General features: G+C 54.8%; 1 protein-coding gene across 2 annotated transcripts in view; it reads right to left on the bottom strand.

The window, feature by feature from the left end:
* Nucleotides 1-198: 198 nt before the first annotated feature.
* Nucleotides 199-21,410, bottom strand: part of GRAMD2A (GRAM domain containing 2A) — a 35,306-nt gene continuing 14,094 nt past the window's right edge. For both annotated transcript variants that reach the window (XM_079914561.1, XM_079914562.1), the window contains exons 2-12: nt 8,529-8,609; nt 7,678-7,735; nt 7,241-7,316; nt 6,512-6,615; nt 5,808-5,906; nt 5,604-5,675; nt 5,057-5,119; nt 3,951-4,086; nt 3,616-3,715; nt 2,664-2,768; nt 199-2,410 (exon numbers count right to left, since the gene is read on the bottom strand). In XM_079914561.1, coding sequence (XP_079770687.1) covers nt 2,407-2,410; nt 2,664-2,768; nt 3,616-3,715; nt 3,951-4,086; nt 5,057-5,119; nt 5,604-5,675; nt 5,808-5,906; nt 6,512-6,615; nt 7,241-7,316; nt 7,678-7,735; nt 8,529-8,609 — 898 coding nt within the window. In that variant the 3' untranslated portion in view covers nt 199-2,406. The remainder of the gene's footprint in view (nt 2,411-2,663; nt 2,769-3,615; nt 3,716-3,950; nt 4,087-5,056; nt 5,120-5,603; nt 5,676-5,807; nt 5,907-6,511; nt 6,616-7,240; nt 7,317-7,677; nt 7,736-8,528; nt 8,610-21,410) is intronic.

The raw sequence follows: 21,410 nt of genomic DNA, 5'->3' as shown, positions 1-21,410 counted from the left end.
AGAGGGAGGAGGCTATGGTGGTGTGCTGTGGCCATCCTTACCATTCCCCATATGCCTGAAGTATGAGTCAGCTCAGCTAAAGTCCTGTGAGATGTGCAAAGTACTTGGGATTCTGGGAATGACTTTGGCTCCGTTAGTCTCCTTCGTGCCAAATATGTCAGTAAAGAGCACTTTCAATGAGTAGTCAAAAGATAAAAGTGAACTTCCCATACCACGGGACACTAGAAAAATCGGATTTTTTATTTAAAAATATTTTCAACGCCATAGTGGAACAACTGAAGGATAGTTGAACCAAATTCTCAGGGAATTAGAGGAGCATCCTCCAATGCAAGCAGGTTGTATAAATACACATGGTTTATAAATGAGCACAACAGAAGGTACGCTGGCCAGAGGACCAGACTGGGGGACAGAAGGGAGAAACAGAGGGCCCTCCAAGAGGGACAGGCACACACTCCTATCGCTCAAAGCCCTGGACCCCAAGAGGGCCTCCAAAGCCACCTACTCTACTGCACGCCTCTTGCCGTCTCTGAGCCTGGGGCATGCAGACTGGAGACTTGGCACCTCTCATGGCCTCTGGCTCAACCCAGCAAGTCTCAGAGAATGGACCTGTTCTCCCTGCCCTTCAGCAAGGACCAGGGAGGGGAGGTGCTGGGACAAGTAGGATTATTTCCCTGAAAATCTGATTGGAAGGAAGTGATTAAGGGGGCTGGTTCCCAAAAAAGGACGGGCATTCATCTGGTGTGGCAATGTGGGGAGAATGGAGCAGTGAGTTTCACCTGAGACATACAGATTTAGTGCAGGTATCCCACAAGGCCAGGCTCTAAGCCAAATCCTAGAACCTGGGATGGGGAGAGAATGAAGAGACCTCCAGTCTGAGTTTAGGAAGTTGTCACCTCCTGTCAGTCCCTCCAGTCTTCAGTTGGGTTTGTCATAAATAGCTCCACAGTAAATAACTTCCACCTGGATTTCTCCCTAGTTAACCTCTCAGATGTCTGAAGAGGGAAAAAGTGGCTCCTTCTGACACCACCCACCCTATCGCCACTGACTTTCCCTGATACGTCTGGCCTCCTCACTAAGCCCTTTCCAGAACCTACAAAGGCACTCTCTTAGCATTTCGGAGTCCCAGAGAAGACAGGCCAGAGTTTTAAGGCACAGAGAAGCTTTTAGAATTGAGGAGACCTTGACAGAGAAAGAAGAATCTCTAAGGCAAAGCCACTACCATGTCCACTCTTCCTATCCTCTACCTCTCTTGTCCCCAAAGGTATCAGACAGACCCCCTTGGCCTGGTCCCTGCACTGTCCCAGGCCCACCTTGGACACCTCCATTATACTCATGGAGAACAGAGCCCGTGGAGTGGAGGACCCTCCTGCATGGCCTGCAGGTGACATGGTGAGCTCTGCCCTGTGGTGGCCCAGCACCATCGTGCCCAGTGCCCAGCCAAGCCCGACAGGCTGCCATTGGCCACACCCAAAATCCAGGCAGTCAGGCAGAGAGTACAAAGCAAGCCCTCAGATCAAAGCCACTGCCCCTCCCATCCCCCACTTCCCACCTGGGGCACCTTGGAAATGTTTGAGCACACCAGGGAAAGATCCAGTACCTGGTCTGCGACCACAGTGGTCAAAAGGCCCTGCTCCACCTGTCTCACCAGGAAATAGCAGCTGAGGACACAGAAATGCTGGACCTCTATTCTCCTTCACAGCCACTGCCACAGTCCCCGGCTGCAGGTAGTGTCCTCTCAGATTCAGCCAGCCTCCTCATGAGGGGCCAGAACAGAGCCTCTGCACAGAGTGTGAACACTCCTCTTGCTGGAATCCTGGCCACAGGCCCTCCTCTCCTCATTCATAGCTTACCTCACTCCCTCCAGTCTGCCCTGCATGGGTACCTGGCTGACGGCAGAGAAGTCCTTTGGGCCCCATATCAGGGACTCTCAGGTGTCCAAGTGAGAGCACAGTATGCTGGGAGAGAGCGAAGGCCACACTGGTGGTTTGGGTTCTGGCCTCTGTCCCACCACTGGAGTGAGCCAAGTGACAGGTATCAAAGCGTGGCCGTTGTCCCTTACAGCAGCCCCACGTGCTCTTCCTGTATGTCAGAGCTGTTTCCAAGGAACAAGTTAAAATATTCTTTTCATTTAAGTGGTTGCTGTGGCTTAGTGTACAGAATTCCTCAGCTAGATCCAAAAATCTGGCTTTTTGTCCGAGTCCCCAAATTGTAGGAGCTTTGTAAACAGGTACTAAAGATCACTCATTAAAGGAGGGAGAAGAGTTGGGGGGAGGAGAAGGGATCCGGAATATTTTCTTTCAGACTCAGTCTCAGCACAGCAGCAGCATAAACCAAGCGGACTGTTGGTGGCACCTTAGCACCCAGAGCATTCTTCTCGGAGGAGTGGGGACAAAGGCCAAGTGGCTGTTACCTGCACACAGGAGAGATGACCAGGTCAGACAAAGGGCCTAGAAGGCAGACAGATGAGTCAGTGAAGACTTTGTCCACCCATGAGAGGGGGTCCAGGTGGGATCTGTGTACCCTGCCCAACCTTGCTGAGGGCCATCAAGCCAGCTCAAGGGCAAGGCCAAGACCAGCCAGACTAACAAGCAGCCTGGCCATAGGTTTTGGCTGCTGTCCTTAACCCTCAATCCCAGAAGCATGAGAAAGAGAAAAGGCATCACCTGTGCCCAGGGACTGAGCCGCCCCAATTCAGGGAGCATAACTGCTGTTCTAGCCGGGAGATGCGGAACGCCAGGTACGATGAAGACATGACCAAGAAGCAGATCCTGGAGAAAGAGGGGTAAGGAGGAATTGAATCTCTCTTCTAGAAACGGGGCATTTTTACAGAATCCCCAAAAATAGGAGTGGGACTAAGCTAGTTCCTGCAGTTGGAAGAATTAAAGACCCCTCTGCCTGCAGTTACGTTCTAGACCTAGGCATCTTTTTTCCCAGAGGCCACATGGGGGTTCTGAGACTCGTCCCCATGGAGGTGTCCTTGAAGCCCAGCAGGAGTTCTGGATCCTTCAGCTGAGCCCACCTTCCCTCTGACCAGCCACCTTGGTCCTACACCCCCTCTGCAAGGCCACTAAGATTACCCCCTAAGGCGGTAGCCCTTCCCCCAGCAAGTGCTGAGGTTGACAGTCAAAACCCAGCCAGCAGAGCCAGAGGAAGGTGATGAGGTAAGGTGAGGGAATCCAGGGGCTGGCTCTTCATAAAACATCCCACCATGCTCACTGCTCTACTTAGGCAGAATTACAGACAAGCCTGGGCTTCCAGAAAACACCCCAATGGTGGGCAGCAGGAAGGCCATGGCTCTCCCTTAGTCTATCTGATGGGCCTCTCAGATTTTGCCAACCCTCCTCCTCCCCAATCCTGTGCAACTTTTTCTTTCTTCAACAGTTTCATGTCTTGCCCCTCTCCACAGCCTTAACCCTAAATTACAGGGTTGTAAGGATGAAAACTGGAAAGACTTTATCTTGCTCTAGAAGAGCCTGCTGCACGGCTGCCAGATGCCACCCGGGAACTTGCAGTTGACTCAGAACCTTCCCCTCGCTCTGGACACTGACCTCCCCACACACCAAGGCCCCGGCTCTAAACACTCAGACACCCACCACCCTCCATACAGCCACCTACAGCACGAGGAAGACCTTCAGGAGCCCGTGATCCCAGAGCCTCTGCTCCCCGTTGCTCTTGGGCTCGTCCTCCAGCCTCTTCTCCTCATAGTCAGCGTTCTCTGCAACAGGACGGCGTTAGGCATCTTCCTGGGCAGAAGGCAGGACCCCAGCCCACTCCCCCGCCCGTGTTCTCTGGAGCCGCTTGGGCTCTTGGCTTTCCCTTATGGATTTGGAGAAAGAAAGAAACAGCTCTCAGAAGCCCTGCTGGCTGTGATGACCTCTTTTTGCAGAAGTGGGAGGCGGGAAAGCCTGGTCTTTGCAAGCAGTTGCCATGGACAAGCACGCTGAACTCACCAGACCCCGGAGGCTTCCTGGAGGGGAAGAAGTCATCCGTGGATGCCCGAGGGATACAAGGGATATTGTCTGGGAGGGACAGGGACCTGGAGGCAGGGCACACTTTTCTCCACTTCATCTCAGGGATGAGGACTTCCTGCAGAGAAGGCAGGAGAAGCTGTCTCCCATGGCCCTTGGGACCTCACTTGCCCTAAGGGGTTCACGCTAGATTTATCAAAGGCTTTCCAGATATTATCAATATGGATGCCTAGCAAGCATGAAAGCGGGTGCCCAGAAGCGGGGAAACCACTGCCATAGCAATCACATGTCTCATCTGCTCCCTTGCTGTGAGCAGCCACTCTTCCGGGGAATGGTGTCTTTGAAGACGGCTAGTGTAGAACCACAGTGGAATCTAAGACATGAGCCATCCCAGGTGCGTGTTCAGACCGGCTGAGTCCAAGACAGCTTGGCACTGTATATCTTAGACGGAACAAGTTGTGACTCCTGCTAATCTGGGCTCTAACCCTGTGTCACTAACCTTGACTTAAGGTCCCCATCAATAAAAAGGGGAACATCGCCTTCCATCCCCTGCATGGCATTGTGCGTATTGTATGCTTGGCTAAACGTTTAATAGTTACTGAAGTAGACTTCAAACACCCTGGGGTCATTTCCACCCCCCACCCCTGCTCCAGAAACTGCTTACCCAGGATCCCAGGAGCAAAAGAAACAGCTGGGACCTTGGCCAATCTAAAAGGATCCTGCCTCGGTTCTGACTGCCTTCAGCACTCTTCCCCAGGGACATCTGCAGCCCCTTCAAGGCCCTCCTGACTGCTAAAGAGGATGGGGTGCTGGCTCTGTACCCGCGAAGGTATAGGGTCCAACCTGGGCAGTGTTCCGGGGGCTGGGCACCTGTTCTGCTCAGGAAGTTAGCACGTCTGCCCAGGACAGCGGCTCTGCATGGTATGGAGCGTGCCGGGTCTAGGGGACCCCTTTACACAGCACGGCCACTGGCTCTTGAGCCTGCTGCCCCAGTTCTGCACTGTGGGCTCCTGCCTGGGAGGCCCTGAAGCCTTAGAACCACAGGCAATCTCAGGCCAGCCACGTTTGCTCCCAGCCTCAGCTCTCACCAGAGACTCGCACTCAGGTTCCTCTAGAGATTCTCTTGCACTCAGACTCTTCTTGCTGGAAGGCTGAGGAGGGAAGGGAACAGGGATCACTTGTCCATCTGGAACAGCCAAAGTCAGGCATGGGGAGGTATTAACACTCTCCAAGAGAGCTTTACCTCCAAATAAGCCACTTTAGGTCAGATAGAGCCTAAAGCTCCCAGAGTTTGCAGGGGGATCCCTAGTTAATGCTGGAGCAGAGGGCAAAGCCAAGGCAACATACTCCCCCAAGCTGCTGCCCTCCCCCTTCCTCACCATAGGCGAGAGAGAGCTGTAGGCATATTGGGAAGCGGCCACATGCTCCTGCCCGTCTGTGCACCAAGGAAGCACAAGTGAGGGCTATACGTGGGGACACACGAGGGCCCAGTGGCCTCAAAAAGGCTCACAAGCATAGACACATGGTCCAAGGACTGCCTCTGATTCACTGAGCCTGAGCCTGTTACTCCCCGTTTCCTGTGCCGGGGAGATGGGCCAGCCCCCCCCACAACAGCCCTGGCCCCAAGCTTCATACCTGTAGGTGGGTGCAGACCCTCCTCAGCATGTCATATACACTGTCCCGGGAGAGCAGTGACACAAAGACATACTAGAACGTACAAAGAAAACAGAAAGGGGCAAGGTACGTAAAGACTTGGGAGAGTGCCAGGGTCAAGCTGTGGACTCCTAGAGCTGGAATGGGGAGACGGACAAGGGAGCGCTGGCCCAGAATCTCACTGACCTTCTGGCTGGTGTTGGTGGTGATGGCCAGGCCATTGGGAAGGAGCCGCGCCATCTTGTGTTTTTTGATCATTTGCACAGACACCACGGGAATGACCACCTGACGGGGGAGAGGGATTCTTCTCTCAGGACTCACCCCTAAGGACACAGTCCCTTTGCTTCCTGCGTAGGGCGCCAGCCACCGCTGGCAGTGACCCAAGCACGAGCACCGTGGAGATGTCTGGTCCCACGTGGGAGAGTATCTGAGCCTCCACCGTCTCACGCAGGCTCCCTTCAGTTATCCCCCACCCCTTGGCCGCACGTGCTGCTCCGGCTTCTCACCCCATCATCCAGGAGGCAAGGATGGTTGCCCTGGTGAATCCCATACTGCAGTAAGAGAGTTCCCTGAGCCACCATGCACCATGGCCACTTTCGGGCCCCCCTAAGTGTGACATCCCACTCTGATTCTGAAGGCATTTTGGAGGTACCCGTAGGCAGAATAATTTGGCAGTGAACTGTTCAGGCCGCTCAGGCCATGTGGAGTCTAGATTGGGGCCCCTGTTTGGAAGGGGTGGGGCTGCTGCCCTGGACACCAGGTGGGATGCCCTACAGTGAGAAGCCTCACCAAGTGTCAGCGTGTGGGGGGACAGGCCTGACTTGAGGTGCGCCCGCAGGGCAGGGGCGTCTCTTCCCTGGGCTGTGGCAGCCCTTATCACTTATTACTACCTTGATATCCTTGCCAAAGAGGCTGGCATGGAAGCAGAGCCAGTTGGGGGAGATGAAGAGCCGGCCCTGGAGAAGGAGGTCCCTCTGGAGGGCGCAGGAGCACACTGGGAAGTCACAGGAGACTGCCGTGAGCAAGGCCAGCCCGGGAGCCCTGGGGCCTGGGTCCTCCCACTCAGGAGTCCAGAGTCCAGCCTCGGGGACTGTCCTCCTCAGTACCCTTCCCAATCCCAGGCCCCAGCAACCCATTCCCCCAGCACCCTAGCATCCTTTCCTGTGACTCCTGACCGCTCCCACCCCACCAGACTGCTAGATGTTTCCTCTTCCTCCATCCATGCCCCAAAAGGTCTGGCAGGTTTCTGCCCTGGTCCCCTAAGCCTGGATGTTCACCTCCACAGGCAGAACTCCTTGCCCTGCCCCGCCAGGGAGAGAGGGCCTTGATTGTGCAAATGCTCCCACACACTCCCTGGCAGGCCTGAGCAGGAGAGAATAGACACTGATAAGAGCAGAACAGAAATAAGATTTGGAAGCCCCGACACTTCCTCAAGAAAATTTTTGTAAATTCAACTTCATATCTCAAATCAGCCCATCCTTCTCACACTTTTGAAGAAAAAAGGGCACGTTCAAAGGGCAGCCAGTTCCCATATCTGATTTGTGCCTGGAAGCTCTGGGAGAGGACCTGGGCCTTGGGCACTGCAGGTGCCTGTCCAGCCACCCGGGGAGACAGCTCACCTTTGAGAACCACCTCCTCCAAGGGGATGTCCTTAAACAGCTTGTGATATTGCTGGTTGTATTTTCTCAGTAGCGTCTGCAAACACACGAGCTGGGTCTGAGAAGTCCCAGGAGATCGGACCACCAGAGGGCCCTGCTCCAGCCACCAGCAAATAAGGCCACAGGGGTGGGGGTCCTGCGGTGACTTAGCATGAAGTAGTGGGTAAGCAGCCAGTGGGTGTGGAGGGCTGAGCTCCAAGCACAGCTTGTCTCCTGGTGACGCGAGGTCCTGACAGGCAGCCTAGGGCTGGAAGAGGACACAACTCCCACCCAGGAGGGGACACCCACTAGGTTTCCTGGTGACAGGCCTGTGGCCAAGGAGCCAACAGTCACCAAGTTCAGGCAGCCCGGGACCCCTCTCTCAGTGGGCAGTGAGAAGTCGGCTTCCCCACACTTACCCCTTCTCGGCCGCACTTCTTTATGTCTTCACCCTTCAAGCCTTCTGGCCAGTGCAGACTGCAAAGAAGACATGCCATTCCAGGGACAAGGAACCCTCAAAGTCCTACCCATGCATCCTTAGTGCCAACTCTGTCCTGGCCTCAAGCCACAAGCTTGGGGCAGAGATTGGAGGCTGGGGCCCTTCACAGCGGGCGCAGAGCTCGCCCTGGGGAGGTGCACTCCTGAGGCAGGGAGGGGTCGCTGAGAGCCCTCTTCCCCGACAGCTGTGAGCGGCTGCCCCCAGGAGGTATGCTCGGCCTGAGCCTCGATGTCCCAGAGCTGCCCACCCCTGAGTGTCAAAAGCCCTCTCCCGTTTTTCTGACCTAGGCGCAAGCAGAGGAGCGGACCGCAGAGTGAATGAGCAGGAGGCACAGGGATGGGGAGCAGGTGGGGTGGGGGTGTCAGCCTCACGGCTCCAGGGCCTGGCCATGGGCCATGATCCCAGCAGGACTGCCCTCTCCTGCAGTCTGCAGCTCTGCAGCTCTGCAGCTCTGCAGTGAGGGGCTGGGCAGACTCACCTGACCTGACTGAAGCTACCAGGGCTGGCGGAGCTGAAACGCAAACTTTTGCCCCAGCCAGGTTGGCCTGAAGACAGGTGGGCAGGGAGGAGGCTGGTAACCCGAGAAGCCTGGACTCTGCTAGGTCCCAGTGCGCTGGGACAGGCCTGGGAGTGGGAGGAAGAGGCCCCGGGCAGCCTATGCCCAACCTAACCCCCCTGACGCAGCCTTAAGGCCCCCTTTCGAACAGGTCACCTCCAGAGGGCTTCCCACCCCCAACCAGTATGTATATCTGATCGGGAGAGGGGCCTCACCTGGAGCCTCGGAGTCTCTGGACCCTGCCTAGTTTCTCCGTGCTCTTCAAAGAAGCCGTCTTTCCGTGCATCTGTTGAATACTGAGGAGAAACAGGCCCTCATCAGGAAGGGGGGCTCTCTGGGGACACCTTTCCCAGCCAGCTCCACCATGTCCAGGGCAGCTGCCTCTGCCCCCTACCCAAGACCGGCCCTGCTATTCAAGGTGCGCTGAAGATGTCACTGTCCAGAGGCAGCAGCCCAGGCAGGGCTTCAGGGCAACTGACAGAGAGAGGAGACTCACTCACTGTCTTTCCTGGAAGCGTGAAGTCCAGTTTATGCCTGGGTATGAAGGAAAATCAATCTCCCAGGTAGCTCTTAGGCCTCCAGCCCCACCCTTGAGAAGGCACCTGGGAGGGAGGACCCTGTGACTTGCTCCCGACCGAAAGCAGAAGTTTCGGAGGAGCCCAGGCAGTACTACCATAAACCATCAGCTTCTGGGAAAGGATTCTGAGCACAGGAGACCTTATCAAGGCTGAGCAGTTGATACTGCGCAGATGTGGTCGTGAACTTCAGCCCACAGCTGAGTGTGGGCTTAGGGGGCGGGGATGCCCCACACCAGGAAGTGGCCTCAATGCCTTCAGACCATCAGGGTAGCTCGGACCTGAGAGCCAAACCATCACAAAAATGTCCAATAGAGAGGGCCCGAGAGGGGGGAGACACCCTCTCCATAGGCAGGTGGGGCTCCCCAAAGGCTTTTGAATTCATGCCTCCACTAAACAGCTCCAAAGCCTAGGGTCCTCCCCTTCCTGCTCCTCCAGAGCAGAAAGACTAAAGCTTGAGCAGGCAAACTAGCCGCAGCTGAGTGGGCCCAGGGGTGATGGGAAGAGAGGGTGGCCAAGAAGCAGGGCCACGGCAGGGCAGTGTGGTGGTCGTGAATAGGTAACGGGGTCTGTGCACTGGTCTCTCAGCAGGTAAGGAGCTGGAACCTGGAACCTGCAGATCCCAGCGCTCCGTCCCTCTGGGCAGTGTCACCAGGCAAAGTCAAATTCTCTTCTTCAAGAACAGAGTTACTGGGACTTCCCCGGTGATCCAGTGGGTAAGACTCCACGCTCCCAACGCAGGGGGCCGGGGTTCGATCCCTGGTCAGGGAACTTGATCCCACATGCGTGCAGCAACTAAAAGTGCACGTGCCGCAACTAAAGATCCCGCGTGCCACAACAAAGATCCCGACGCGGTGCAGCCAAAATAAATAAATATTTTTAAAAATTAAATTAAATTAAAAAATAAATAAATAAAAGAAGAGTTACTGCCTAGCCAAGATCTGCCAAGCCCCTCCAGGATTATTAATCTGACCCTCCTCCCACCCTACCATTGTACAGATAGGAAACTGAGACCTGCCAGGGACAGGCTGTACCCAGTGTCACACAGCAAAGAGCCAGGTGATCTCACCCACCAAATGAGCCCAACCACAGCCATGTGGCCTGATTACCTCTGTCCTCAACCTTACGGTCAGTTTTGGTGCACATATCATGTATGTCCTGAATCTTTCAAAGTGACAGGTTGTGCTAGCGATGTGACCCTTTGACTCCTAAAGTTAATTTCTGAATTTATTTGGGTCCATCATAACACATTTCACAGAGACTTCTCCCCCTTGATTTTTTTAATGCTTATTATAGAAAATATGAGAAATATAAAATATATAAAGCATTATGATCAAAAATCACCCATAAGAAAAAAATTCCCCCAAAATCACCCAAAGAAAACATTTATGCATAAATATATAATTTACGTAAGTGGGATTATATATCATATAATTTGTATGCCCTATTTTTGCTTAACATAATTTCATGAGAAATTCCCCATGTCCCTATTCATTCCTTGGATAGATTCTCAGAAGTGAAATTTGTGGATGGAGAATGAGCATTTCTCAGGATCTTCAGACCCACTTCCAAAATGCTTTCCAGGTGCTCTACCAACGAGCATGGCCATCAGCACTATATGAGGGTGCCCGTTGCCCTACATCCAGGCCATACACTGGGTATTATCTTTTTCTCACCTTTGCAAATTTGATAGGCGAAAATATATTGTTTTCATTTCTATTTCTGCTTATTGACAGGTTGAACATTTTTGCCAAATACATATTAACCACTGGGATTTCATCTGTGAATTGTCTATAAGGATCTTCATGTCTTTCTTATTGATTTGTATACCTTCTTTGTTGAGAAGATTAATCCTTAGTTTATCATTTTTGCAAATACTTCCCCCATTTGCCTTTCAGTTCTGTGGTATTGTTGCTGTACTTGTGTTTAATTTTTGTGCGGCCCATTCCATCCCTCTCTTTCATCTCTCTGTTTCTTTCTTGCTTTGAGGGTAAGAGAGGCCCCTGAGGCAGAGTGTGTACAAGTCAAACCACCGAGCCTTAGAGACCTTGAACCCTACAGCCCAGGAGCCCACGGGGCCACCAGGGAGGAGATGGGTGTGGGCTCCGCTCTAAGGAACACACTCCAGCCCTGGGGACCAAGGATAAAACAAGACCCCAAGAGGAAGAAGGAGGAACTTGATCATGGTTTCAGAGGCAGGGAGCCTGTCACTCAGGCACTGGAAAGTGTGATACGAGTTGTCAGGGCTGCAGGAGCTCAGAGGACACACAGAGTGAAAGAGTTACAGCGGGACTCCCAGAGAAAAGGAAGCTGAGCCTTACCAGCTGGGTGGGACTATAATCCTGCTTGGCTTCCATCATCTAACCCTGCGTAATAATCACGCCTTTGCATAGATTCTAAACCCAACCCATCCTTAGGTTCAAATGTGACCTCAGGGAGGGGCGCCTTCTGTCAGTCCTCCCCCAGCCTAGTGATGAGCCCTACTGCAGGCTCTCAGCCCCGAACCCCAGGCTCCCTCTCAGGCACCTGTGTGTGAGCTCTAACTGCCCACCTCCAGGGGCTCCAGGACGCCTCCTGCAACATCGCAGCCCCTGAGCCTAGGGCACCGCCAGCGTGCAACAGGCACTCGTGACGTGACATGTCTGAGGAAGGACTGTGTGGACAGTGTAAGTGAGATCAAGAACAGAGGTTGGAGGAGAGATGGGCCATGAGAATAACAAAAAAAGGCTGCCACGATTCCCACAGCATCTCCATGAAAAAAATAACGGTAAGAAAACAGGAGTCCCTTGGGGTAAATGACTCAAATATGTTCAAACTCAAAGCAACCCCTTTTCGTGTGATGAACATGATGGTCACAAGCCAATCCTTCATGTCCATCGATTAAAATCAGCCCCCCCGGGCCGTCCTGATAATGCTGTTGATACAGAGACCCTGGCTATGGCCAAAATGCACTGCTTTCAAAATCACCTTCAAGTCAGACTTTCTACTGATTCGTCTTCTTTCCCATAGTATTTGTTTAGATGAGTAAAAATAAAGAGATGGGAGCAAAGTCAGAGGAAAAGCTAGGTCTGGGGTGATAGTCATTGAGAATTCACCAACAGAACCAGGCAGGTGGGGTCCACCCAAGGAGCAACAGGGCCCTGACCCAGACGAAGGAGGTGGCAAGAGCAGGGCGCTGGAGAGTGAGGGGCCAGGCTGGGTCCCCGCCCCCTGCCGGCAGTCTCTGTCCACTCCCACAGAGCCTTCCTCAACCTAGTTGCTCTTGCTATGTGTGTTGTGAACCATACCCGCTGCCCATCCAGCCCCATCACACCTCCATGTGCAGACTATGGAGTTAATATCAAGGGTCTTCAAAACCGTATCTATTTTTTCAATCAAAGCCACAAAAAAATGTCGTTATTGTCATGAGGGTGATGGAGCACGGGAGGCTCAGTAGGCTGGACATTAAAGGGGGTAGAAAAGGTTTGAAAATTCCTCAGATGAGGCCCTTTCATTCTGCTGAGCCTAGTCCAAAGGCAAGATGCTGATCCAGAGGACACAACTTGTGCTTGCCCTGCCCTCAGGCCTTGCTGGCCCCAGTGGGAACTCAGGCTAACTGCCCATTCCTTCATTCCTTACTGAGCTTATCACCCCAGGAACCCAGTATGAGCCTGCCCAGCCCAGGGGGCTGCTGAGAGGGAGGGGATGGGCAGCCAGCACTGAGAGACGTCGGGAGAGAAGCAAGGCCCATCAGGAAAGGGGAGACACAGGGAATTCCCTAGTGGTCCAGTGGGAGGACTCCGCACTTTCACAGCCAAGGGCCCGGGTTCAATCCCTGGTCGGAGAACTAAGATCCTGTAAGCCAAGCAGCACAGCTGGAAAAAAAAGAAGGAAAGGGGAGACACAGAGAGGTTAGGAGAGGGAGAGAGAGGCAGTGCAGAGAAGACCCAGAGAGGCTGAGTCTAGCTGCTTCCTAGGGACCTCACAGACGAAGCTTCATGGGACACTTGACACATGCACTCCGCTCTGGATGCCTCCCCCGGGCTCAAAATATCCACACCAGGTAGATACTCCCCCACCTAAATCCCTAATGTGACACCTCGTCCCTCCAGAGCGGCAGAGCCTGCCATCTAGACGAATCCATCAAAGTGAGCTCAGCATCATCCCCCCAAATCTGCTTCCCCTTGAAAGGCCCCGTCCTCCACAGTTACCCAAGCCAGAGTCCTCAACTCACGCTTCTTCTCCACCGCTGCAACCAGTCAACCGCCAAGGCCCCGAGAGCCTGGCACCACCCGACCCACCGTACCATCTACTGTCTCCACTCCTGCTACAGCAGGCAAGCCTAGGCCACCATCATCCTCTTCCTCGATGCTGTCAACAGCTTCCTAACTACACCTGCCCCCAGCCTTGCCCTTCCACACCTGGCACTCTCCCACACCCACACTGCCAACAGAGCCACCTGGGGCCCAGATCTGAGCCTGCCCCCCTCCTGCTGACTTTCCTCCTGTAGTTCCTTCTTGCCTCCTACCTGGCCTTCCTGACCTTCCTGCTTCCTTTCCAGCCTCACCCCTACAGCTCAGCGGCAGCCCTTCACCCCTGCATGTTTGCTCTTCCTGGAATTCCTTGCCATACTTATCTACCTGGGGAATTCCCTGGTCGTCTTTCAAAGCCCAGATCAGGCGTCACCTTCTCTGTGAAGCCTTCCCAGCTTTCCCCCATGCAGAGCTGGTCATCCCTCCTCTATGGTCCCTGGTCCCTTCTTTCACGCTGCTGCTCCAGCCCTTACCACCCCAGACTGTGCTTGTCTGTTTAGACATCTGAGCTCCACCAGGGGTGTGTCTTCTACATCTCTGTACCAGCAGCACACAGCAGGCGCCCAATGTTTGCTAAATGAATGCGTGAAGGAGAGACAGAGAAAGGGACACGATGACACTTCAAGAGGGAGGAGGGGAGAAAAAAAGCCGGGTAGTAGGGACTTCCCTGGTGGCTCAGGGTTAAGAATCCGCCTGCCAGTGCAGGGGACACGGGTTCAAGCCCTGGTCCAGGAAGATCCCACATGCCGCGGAGGAACTAAGCTCATGCACCACAACTACCCAGCCTGCGCTCTAGAGCCCTCGATCCACAACTACTGAGCCCACGTGCCACAACTACTGAAGCCTGTGCGACTAGAGCCCGTGCTCGGCAACAAGAGAAGCCACCGCAATGAGAAGCCCGTGCACCGCAACGAAGAGTAGCCCCTGCTCGCCGCAACTAGAGAAAGCCTGTGCGCAGCAACGAAGATCCAATGGAGCCAAAAATAAATAAATAAATAAAAATTTTAAAAGCCAGGCAGTAAGAGTGAAGGAGGCACAGAGAACGATGGATGCCCAGCAGGAAGGGGAGGGGTGGTGGACAGGAGTGGAGGGGGGTCACCCACAGATGGGCCCTCCCCTCCGGGAGCCCCGGCCTGTGGAGCAGGCAGACAGCCCGGCCCGGCAGCGCCAGGCACTCAATCCACGCCGGCTGACTGATCAAAGAGGAGCCTGGGTGGGAGACAGAGGACATACGGAAAAGGGTGAAGTGGCTCGGAAGGGATGGGAGGGGGTGTTTGGGGAAAAGCACAGGCTGGGCCCCTCCCAGCCCCACAGCAGTGCTCACTGGCTGCACCCCGCTGGGCTGTCGCAGCTCCACCCGCTCCCCAGCCCTTCCACCAGAACCCTCCCTAACCACAGGGCAACCCCTCCCCTCGCTCCTGGTGCTGGTGCTGGTGCTGAAGCAGAAAACTCGGCCAGGCCTGGCAGCCGGAGCCAGCTGGGCCTTTGTGGGCACTGGAGGGTCCCCTCAGGTGTCTCCTCCCCCAGGGGGATGTCCACACTCTCCCAAGTTGTCTTCTAGTTGACACCTGAGATGCTAGAGTGTCCTGTGGGTCCTGTCATCTCTTCTCAAGGCCAGGGCCAGCTCCCCCCACTCCTGCAGGACGTGGGTCCCAATCAGCTCCAAGGAGAGACCTTTTCCAAACAGAAAACACATCTTAGGGAATTCCCTGGCGTTCCAGTGGTTAGGACTCCGCGCTGGCACTGCCCAGGCGGGGTTCAATCCCTGCTTGGGGAACTAAGATCCCGCAAGCCACGTGGAGCGGCCAAAAAAAAGAAAGAAAACCCATCTTAGCAGCAGGCCCCTGAGAGTGCAAAGCCAGAGACAGCGAATAGAGCCATCTAGGGACAGGGAGCTGAGGGCGCGTGTCCTGGAAGGAACGTCCACCACTGGGGCTCAGCAGCCTAGACCTTGGGGCGCCTCCAGATTCCCCCAGGCTCCCTCACCCCACCCCACCTCTACATCTCAGCACACAGCTCACCGCCTACTTCACAGAGAAAAAAGACCATCCTGTTAACTCAGAAGGGTAGCCTGCCGGGTACACACTAGAATCACCTGTAGAGCTTTTCAAAAAACCAAAGAAAAATGATCCCTGAGCTCTGTTCTCAAACCAGTTAAATCAGAACCTCTGGGGGTAGCATTTAGGTAACTATATATTTTTAACTTGTTACTGATGTGTAATTTACATATTGAAAAGTGCACACAAAGTAAGTGAACCGTGCAACGCATTTCACAAACGGTGCATACCGGAGAAGCTGCCCTCCAGAAGCCCCTCCCACGCCTTCTAGTCTCACTGCCCACTCCCAACCCCCCACCCCCCGGTCAAAGAGAACCACCTACGCGACTTCCAACAACACAGATTGTCTTTGGCTCTTCGGGGACTTTCTGTGGATGGAATCACGTGGTACGTGTTCTTTTACTCGGCAACACACTGGTGAGATTCATCCACACTGCTGTGTGGCTGCAAACTCTGCATTTTCACTAATGTTTAGAGTTCCATTATATGGACATGTTGCAACTGATTTATTAATCTTACTGTTGAGGGGCATTTTACTATTGAGTTTCCAGTTTTTGCCTGTTACAAAACCGTTGCTATAAACATTTCAGCACCTTGTGTCTTGTGCACACAAATATTCGTTTCTATGAGTAAACACTTAGGGTTGGTATTGCTGGGTCATGAGGTTCAGCCTCAGGCTTTCAAAAGCTCTCGGGTGATCTTAAACCCCTCCTTTGTTTGGGGCTCAGAGGGGGACGCATACCTCCTGGTCTCTGAGGCCAGTCCTCCCACCTGGGCTCCGGACCTGGGGCTCTGACCCTCCTGTGCCTTCACCCGGCCCTCTGGAGTTCCAGGAACATCCTTGGCAAAACAGGGAATCACGCTCTTAATAGAGATTTCCTTCATCTGTTAAGGTCGCAGAGTTCATTTCCTGAGTTTTGTCAAGGAAGTAAGGCCAGCCCTCCCGTGTGGCAGCGTCCAGCCCTGAACCACACTGTGTCCTGCCCAAGAGCCCCCCCTATCTTTCTCTCAGGGCCACTGGCCCGAAGTACAGCCCAGAAAATGGCTGACAAGACCTCTCCCCCAGGGAAACTGGAATAACGTGGACAGAGTCAGGCTCGTCGTCAATACACTGAAACTTGAAGTGGAAAGGCAATCTCCTTTTGCAAAAAAAAACTCTATTATTTCTTACATAGAGGCTGCACCTCACTTTTTATTTTTCTAAGCTGATAATCCATATCTAGGACAACAAGGACAAGTTTCACCTTTTCCACCCATCAGGGAAGGGGAGAGAATCCCATAATTGAATTCCATACTGAGTGTAAGGGCGTGTGGCTCTGAGCTGGGGGCCACATGCTGGGCCCCAATCCGTCTGTCCTGCTCAGCAGCCCTGGCAAAGGACTCAGGGTGGGGCAGGTGCTCAGCCTAGTCACAATCCCTACTTCCCAGGAGCTGGTCTGAGAACCCCTGGGCCAGGAATATGCTTCGTTTCCCTTTACTACATGTGGCAGCTTTGAAAGGGAATGTGGAGGCCCAGTTTGTACAGATGACCCGGGCTACAGGATAGAACCACGGGGGTGCTCCAGACCCGAGCAAAGCCACCCGCAAGCTGACCAGCGCCCTCTTTAGAATGAAAAGCTGAGGGACTTCCCTGGCGGTCCGGTGGTTAGGCCTTTGCCTTCCAATGCAGGGGGTGCGGGTTCGATCCCTGGTCGGAGAGCTAAGATCCCACATGTCTTGCGGCCAAAAAAAACCAAAATATATTTTTTGAAAAAGCAATATTATAACAAATTCAATAAAGACTTTAAGATGGTCCACATTAAAATAAAAATTTTTAAAAAAAGAATGAAAAGCTGAGCTGGCCCATCAGGATCCCTTTCTGATGAATCCTAACTGGGAAATACGGGAGGTGGAGGAGGCGGGCCAAAGGCAGTGAACAGGCAGGAGAGAGCCGCAGGTGTGCTGGGCCAGAGTGACTGGGTGCACCTGGAGATTGGGTCGAGAATGTGGAAGAGAGTGAAGAGAGAAGCAGGTGGGCCGTGGGCCGTGGGCCGTAGGCCAAGCCCTGCCCTGGGAGACAGCGAAGAGGGTCCGCTCCCCGCGGCAGCTCCTTGACTTTCCATCTGCTCCCAATGCCCCGGCCCTTGCAGCCAAGACCAAAAACCCCCATACCTGGTTTGCCCGAAGACCACAAACGAGGGCACACATGTGATGTCCTTTAAGACATGATGGGACTTCCCTGGTGGCGCAGTGGTTAAGAATCCGCCTGCCAATGCATGGGACAGGGGTTCGAGCCCTGGTCCGGGAAGATCCACATGCCGCGGAGCAACTAAGGCCGTGCGCCACAACTACTAAGCCTGCGACCTAGAGCCCGCGAGCCACGACTACTGAGCCCAAGTGCTGCAACTACTGAAGCCCGCCCGCCTAGAGCCCATGCTCTGCAGCAAGAGAAGCCACCGCAATGAGAAGCCCGCGCACCGCAACGAAGAGTAGACCCCGCTCGCCGCAACTAGTGGGGCAGGTAGTACAACTTAACACCTCACGGGTGAAGAAGGGAGGCTCAGCTGGGTTCACTGGCAGGGCCAGGACTCCATAGACGGCTGATACCCACACCTGGGGGTACCATACCTGCAATGCGCCAAGAAAGGGAAGAAGCCTCTGAAGAAAGTTCAGCCCAAGTCTGGCCCCATTAACGATGGAGCCCCCCGGGGGAAGGAGGTGAATGGATCTGGCTCACGATCTCCTCTAATCTCAGTCCAGTTCTAGTCATGCAAGAGAGATGCACCATTCCCATTGCACAGATGAGGAAACTGAGGCCCACAGAGGTAAAGCACTTTGCTCCTGACCACATAACTGGAAAGCAGTGGAGCTCGAATTCAAAATCCAGTCTGGCTGAAAGTGTGCACTCTTTCTACCGTGCCTGGAGCGCTCGAGGGACCCAAATTCTGCCCTTTCCTAGAGCTCTCCCTGCTGCAGGGCCAGGCCCCTGCTCTCCCCACAGGCCCAGTACAGGGGGACTAGGGGAAATGGAGGGGGTGTCTACTGGGCTGAGATGATCATGTGGGAGCCCTTCTGGGAAGTGGGGTTCCCTAGATCAGAACCCCCCAGCCTTTATCTCCCTTACCCCAAGAACCAAACACACTGGATGAGCTAGTTGCTAGGAAGATGTGGGCTGGCCCAGCCCTCTGGGGGCGGCTAGATCCAGCCTGAACAAGGACCCCTTTGAGCGCTGGTGCTAACAAGAACTCCTTCTACCTACAGGGATCTCAGAAACCCTGGGTCCTCCCATCCAATGGGAGCTGGGAGGGCCAGGGGCAAGGCTGGCCCCATCTCCCACTCTCGGCAGCCAAGCTGCCTGGTTGACTGGACCAGCCCTGGTTAAAGGGCCCCAAGCCCTTTTCCCTTCTCCCTGACCTCCCACCCAGGCCTGGGCTCTCAGCACACCAGAAAGGCCCTGCTCCTCATGCGGACAGAATCTGGGAGCAAAGTGCTCAGGCTGACGCTTCTCCTGCCCTCGGGAGCCGCGCTAAGGAGCCCCCCCTCCCAGGTCTGCCTGGGCCCTGCTCAGCTAAGCTGCTGCTGCCCGAGGTAGGGACCCCTCTTTCTCACCCCCCAGGACCTCTCCTCCCTGAAGCCTGGCCGGCCTGTACCTCCAGGGAGAGCAGAGCCGTCCCTCCCTGTGCCCACTTCTGCTCAGATAGCCTCCTTTGCTGCATCACCTGTTGATGCGGCAGTCTCCCCCCTAGACTGTCATATTCATCTCTTACCCCAGGGCCTCGCACAACCTCAGGCTTACAGTAAGTGCTCCATAACTGTTTACCGAAGAGACAAACGCTCCCTGTGGAAAACCCCTCTGTGTAGTTTGTTTAGCAGTGGTGGGGCCTCAGGATGCCAACATAAGACCTGGAGTAAGGGAATTCCCTGGAGGTCCAGAGGTTGGGACTCTGCGTTCTCACTGCCAAGGGCCTGGGTTCGGTCCCTGGCCAGGGAACTAGAGTCCCACAAAACACACGGCGCGGCCTGGAGTGAGAACAACTCACTCAAGTTTGCCTCTGGCTCCCCTGACCCTCCGGGTGGCGCCCAGGCATCTCCCTCTGAGTCTCCTCCCTCCTCTCTAAAATGGGGAGAATCCTTTCTCTGGCCTGCAGATGGTCAGGGCCGCTGTGAGGATCTGAGACAGGTCACGGCCCAGCCCTGGGGAAGGGGGCCGGTTCTCACAGCCTTGCCCACTGGGCCTCCCACCCCTGCCTGCACCACTGAGAGCTGAGTTGCCCCCCTACCCTCCCATCATGTCCCTTGAAGGATGCCCAGAGGTGAGCTCCCCATGGGAAGTAGAGATGGGAACACCACCGGGCCCCCCACTGCACCCGCAAATCTCCATACATGTCCTGGGACAGTGGCAGCGGGCAGGGCCCTCTTTACACCTGGGTGGCATCCATGGACTGTGTCCTATCCCCTGGGGCCCAGAGGTCCTCCCACAGCTCAGGCCCAACCATACTCAGGATCCCACCCTCTCTTCTCTCTCCACCAGAGGTACGAGGCCAGCAGTTGCTGCCCCCTTCCTGGCCAGAGCTCAAAGACCTGCAGAGTGAGAACAGTCACCAGGGAGACAGATGGACAAATGGCTGAAACCTGGAAGCTTTGCTCCCGGGGATACACAGGATTTCCTACAAAGCCCCGGCTACGATGGAGCAGGGAATCGGTTCTGCAGAGAGTGACCTGCCTGTTGCTGGCCTCCTCCCACAGTGCCCACCGCTGGAGCAGCATCTGTGAGAGCTGGCACCCCTGGACCTGGTCACAGACCACTTTTTCTTGGCAGGCCACTCGGGGCCTGGCTGTTTCCAGACAAGAAGCTGGTCATTCAGGTCTAAACACAGACTTGCATTCATGAAGAAACAGAGCACCCCTGTGCTCCTGGGGGCCACCCTCTGCCGGGCAGGCTGAGGGGAGGGCCCACAGACACCCTCAGATGCTCACCCCCACTCAAGGCTGCCTGGAGGTGTGGCTACTCCCGGGACAAGTCAGCTCTGTCCATCCATGGGTAGCATCCAGCATACCCAACTCCAACCATCCGGGGACACCCAGCTCAGAATCACTCTGGCTTTGGGGACCCACCTGGCTCTTGTCAGGGCACAGGCAGTCTCGAGCAGGCTCAGTGTCCTGGTAGAGCCTGGGCGTGGGGACAGGAAGACAGGACGCAGGCCTAGAAGTACCTCTCACTGCTGTGGGTCCTTGGAGAAGCCACTCTCCCCTTCTGGGCCTCAGTTACTCCTCTGCAAAGGGGCAAGAAAGTCTCAAGCCAGGAGGGAAAGCAAATGTTGTCTGAGAGAATAACAAAGCCTAGGCAGGAACTGGGTGAGGGGGCAGATGGCCACTGGCTCTCCGTGGTCAGAAAAACCCCAATCCCAGGACAGGCTGGCAGAAGCCCCTCTGCCTCCATCCTACAAATGCCAATTGAACGCCTGTATTCGCTCAGCTCTGTGTAAGTGCTGTGTACACGAAGAGGGATAAGGCATGCTACTATCCCCAAAATGCCCGGTGGGAGAGGCAGACATGAAACAAATATTTATAGAGACGGATACATAATTATAACTGTGTAATGTACATTACGAAGGCAAAGCACAGCGTCCTAGGAGGACCTCTGTCAAGGAGTCCTGAGTCACCCGTGGAGAGTGGGGAAGACCCCCCGAAGCAGCAGGATCTGCACTGATGGCCAATGGATGCTAATCAGACTGAGGGGCTGGCAGGGTCGGGGTGGGGAGGATTGGAGGGTGTTGGGAAGGGGTCCTTGTAGAGGGTTTATTAGAGGGTTTATGATGTGCAAAAGCCCTGAGGCCAGATGTGTGTGGCACGTATGAGAAATATAAACAGAGCCTTTGTGTCTGGAGGGTAGAGGTGAGTAGTGAAGTGATGAGCAATGAGGCTGGAGAGGTTGGCAGGGCTAGATCATGCAGGGTCTTGTGGGCCCCAGTAAGGGTTTTTGTCATTCTCTTAAAAACTATGGGGTGGGCTTCCCTGGTGGCGCAGTGGTTGAGAGTCCGCCTGCTGATACAGGGGACACGGGTTCGTGCCCCGTTCCTGGAAGATCCCACATGCCGCCGAGCGGCTGGGCCCGTGAGCCATGGCCGCTGAGCCTGCGCGTCGGGACCCTGTGCTCTGCAACGGGAGAGGCCACAACAGTGAGAGGCCCGCGT

The sequence above is a fragment of the Stenella coeruleoalba genome, assembly GCF_951394435.1.
Source record: "Stenella coeruleoalba genome assembly, chromosome: 2".
Classification (NCBI taxonomy): Eukaryota; Metazoa; Chordata; class Mammalia; order Artiodactyla; family Delphinidae; genus Stenella; species Stenella coeruleoalba.
This window is presented reverse-complemented; position numbering and strand designations above follow the sequence as displayed.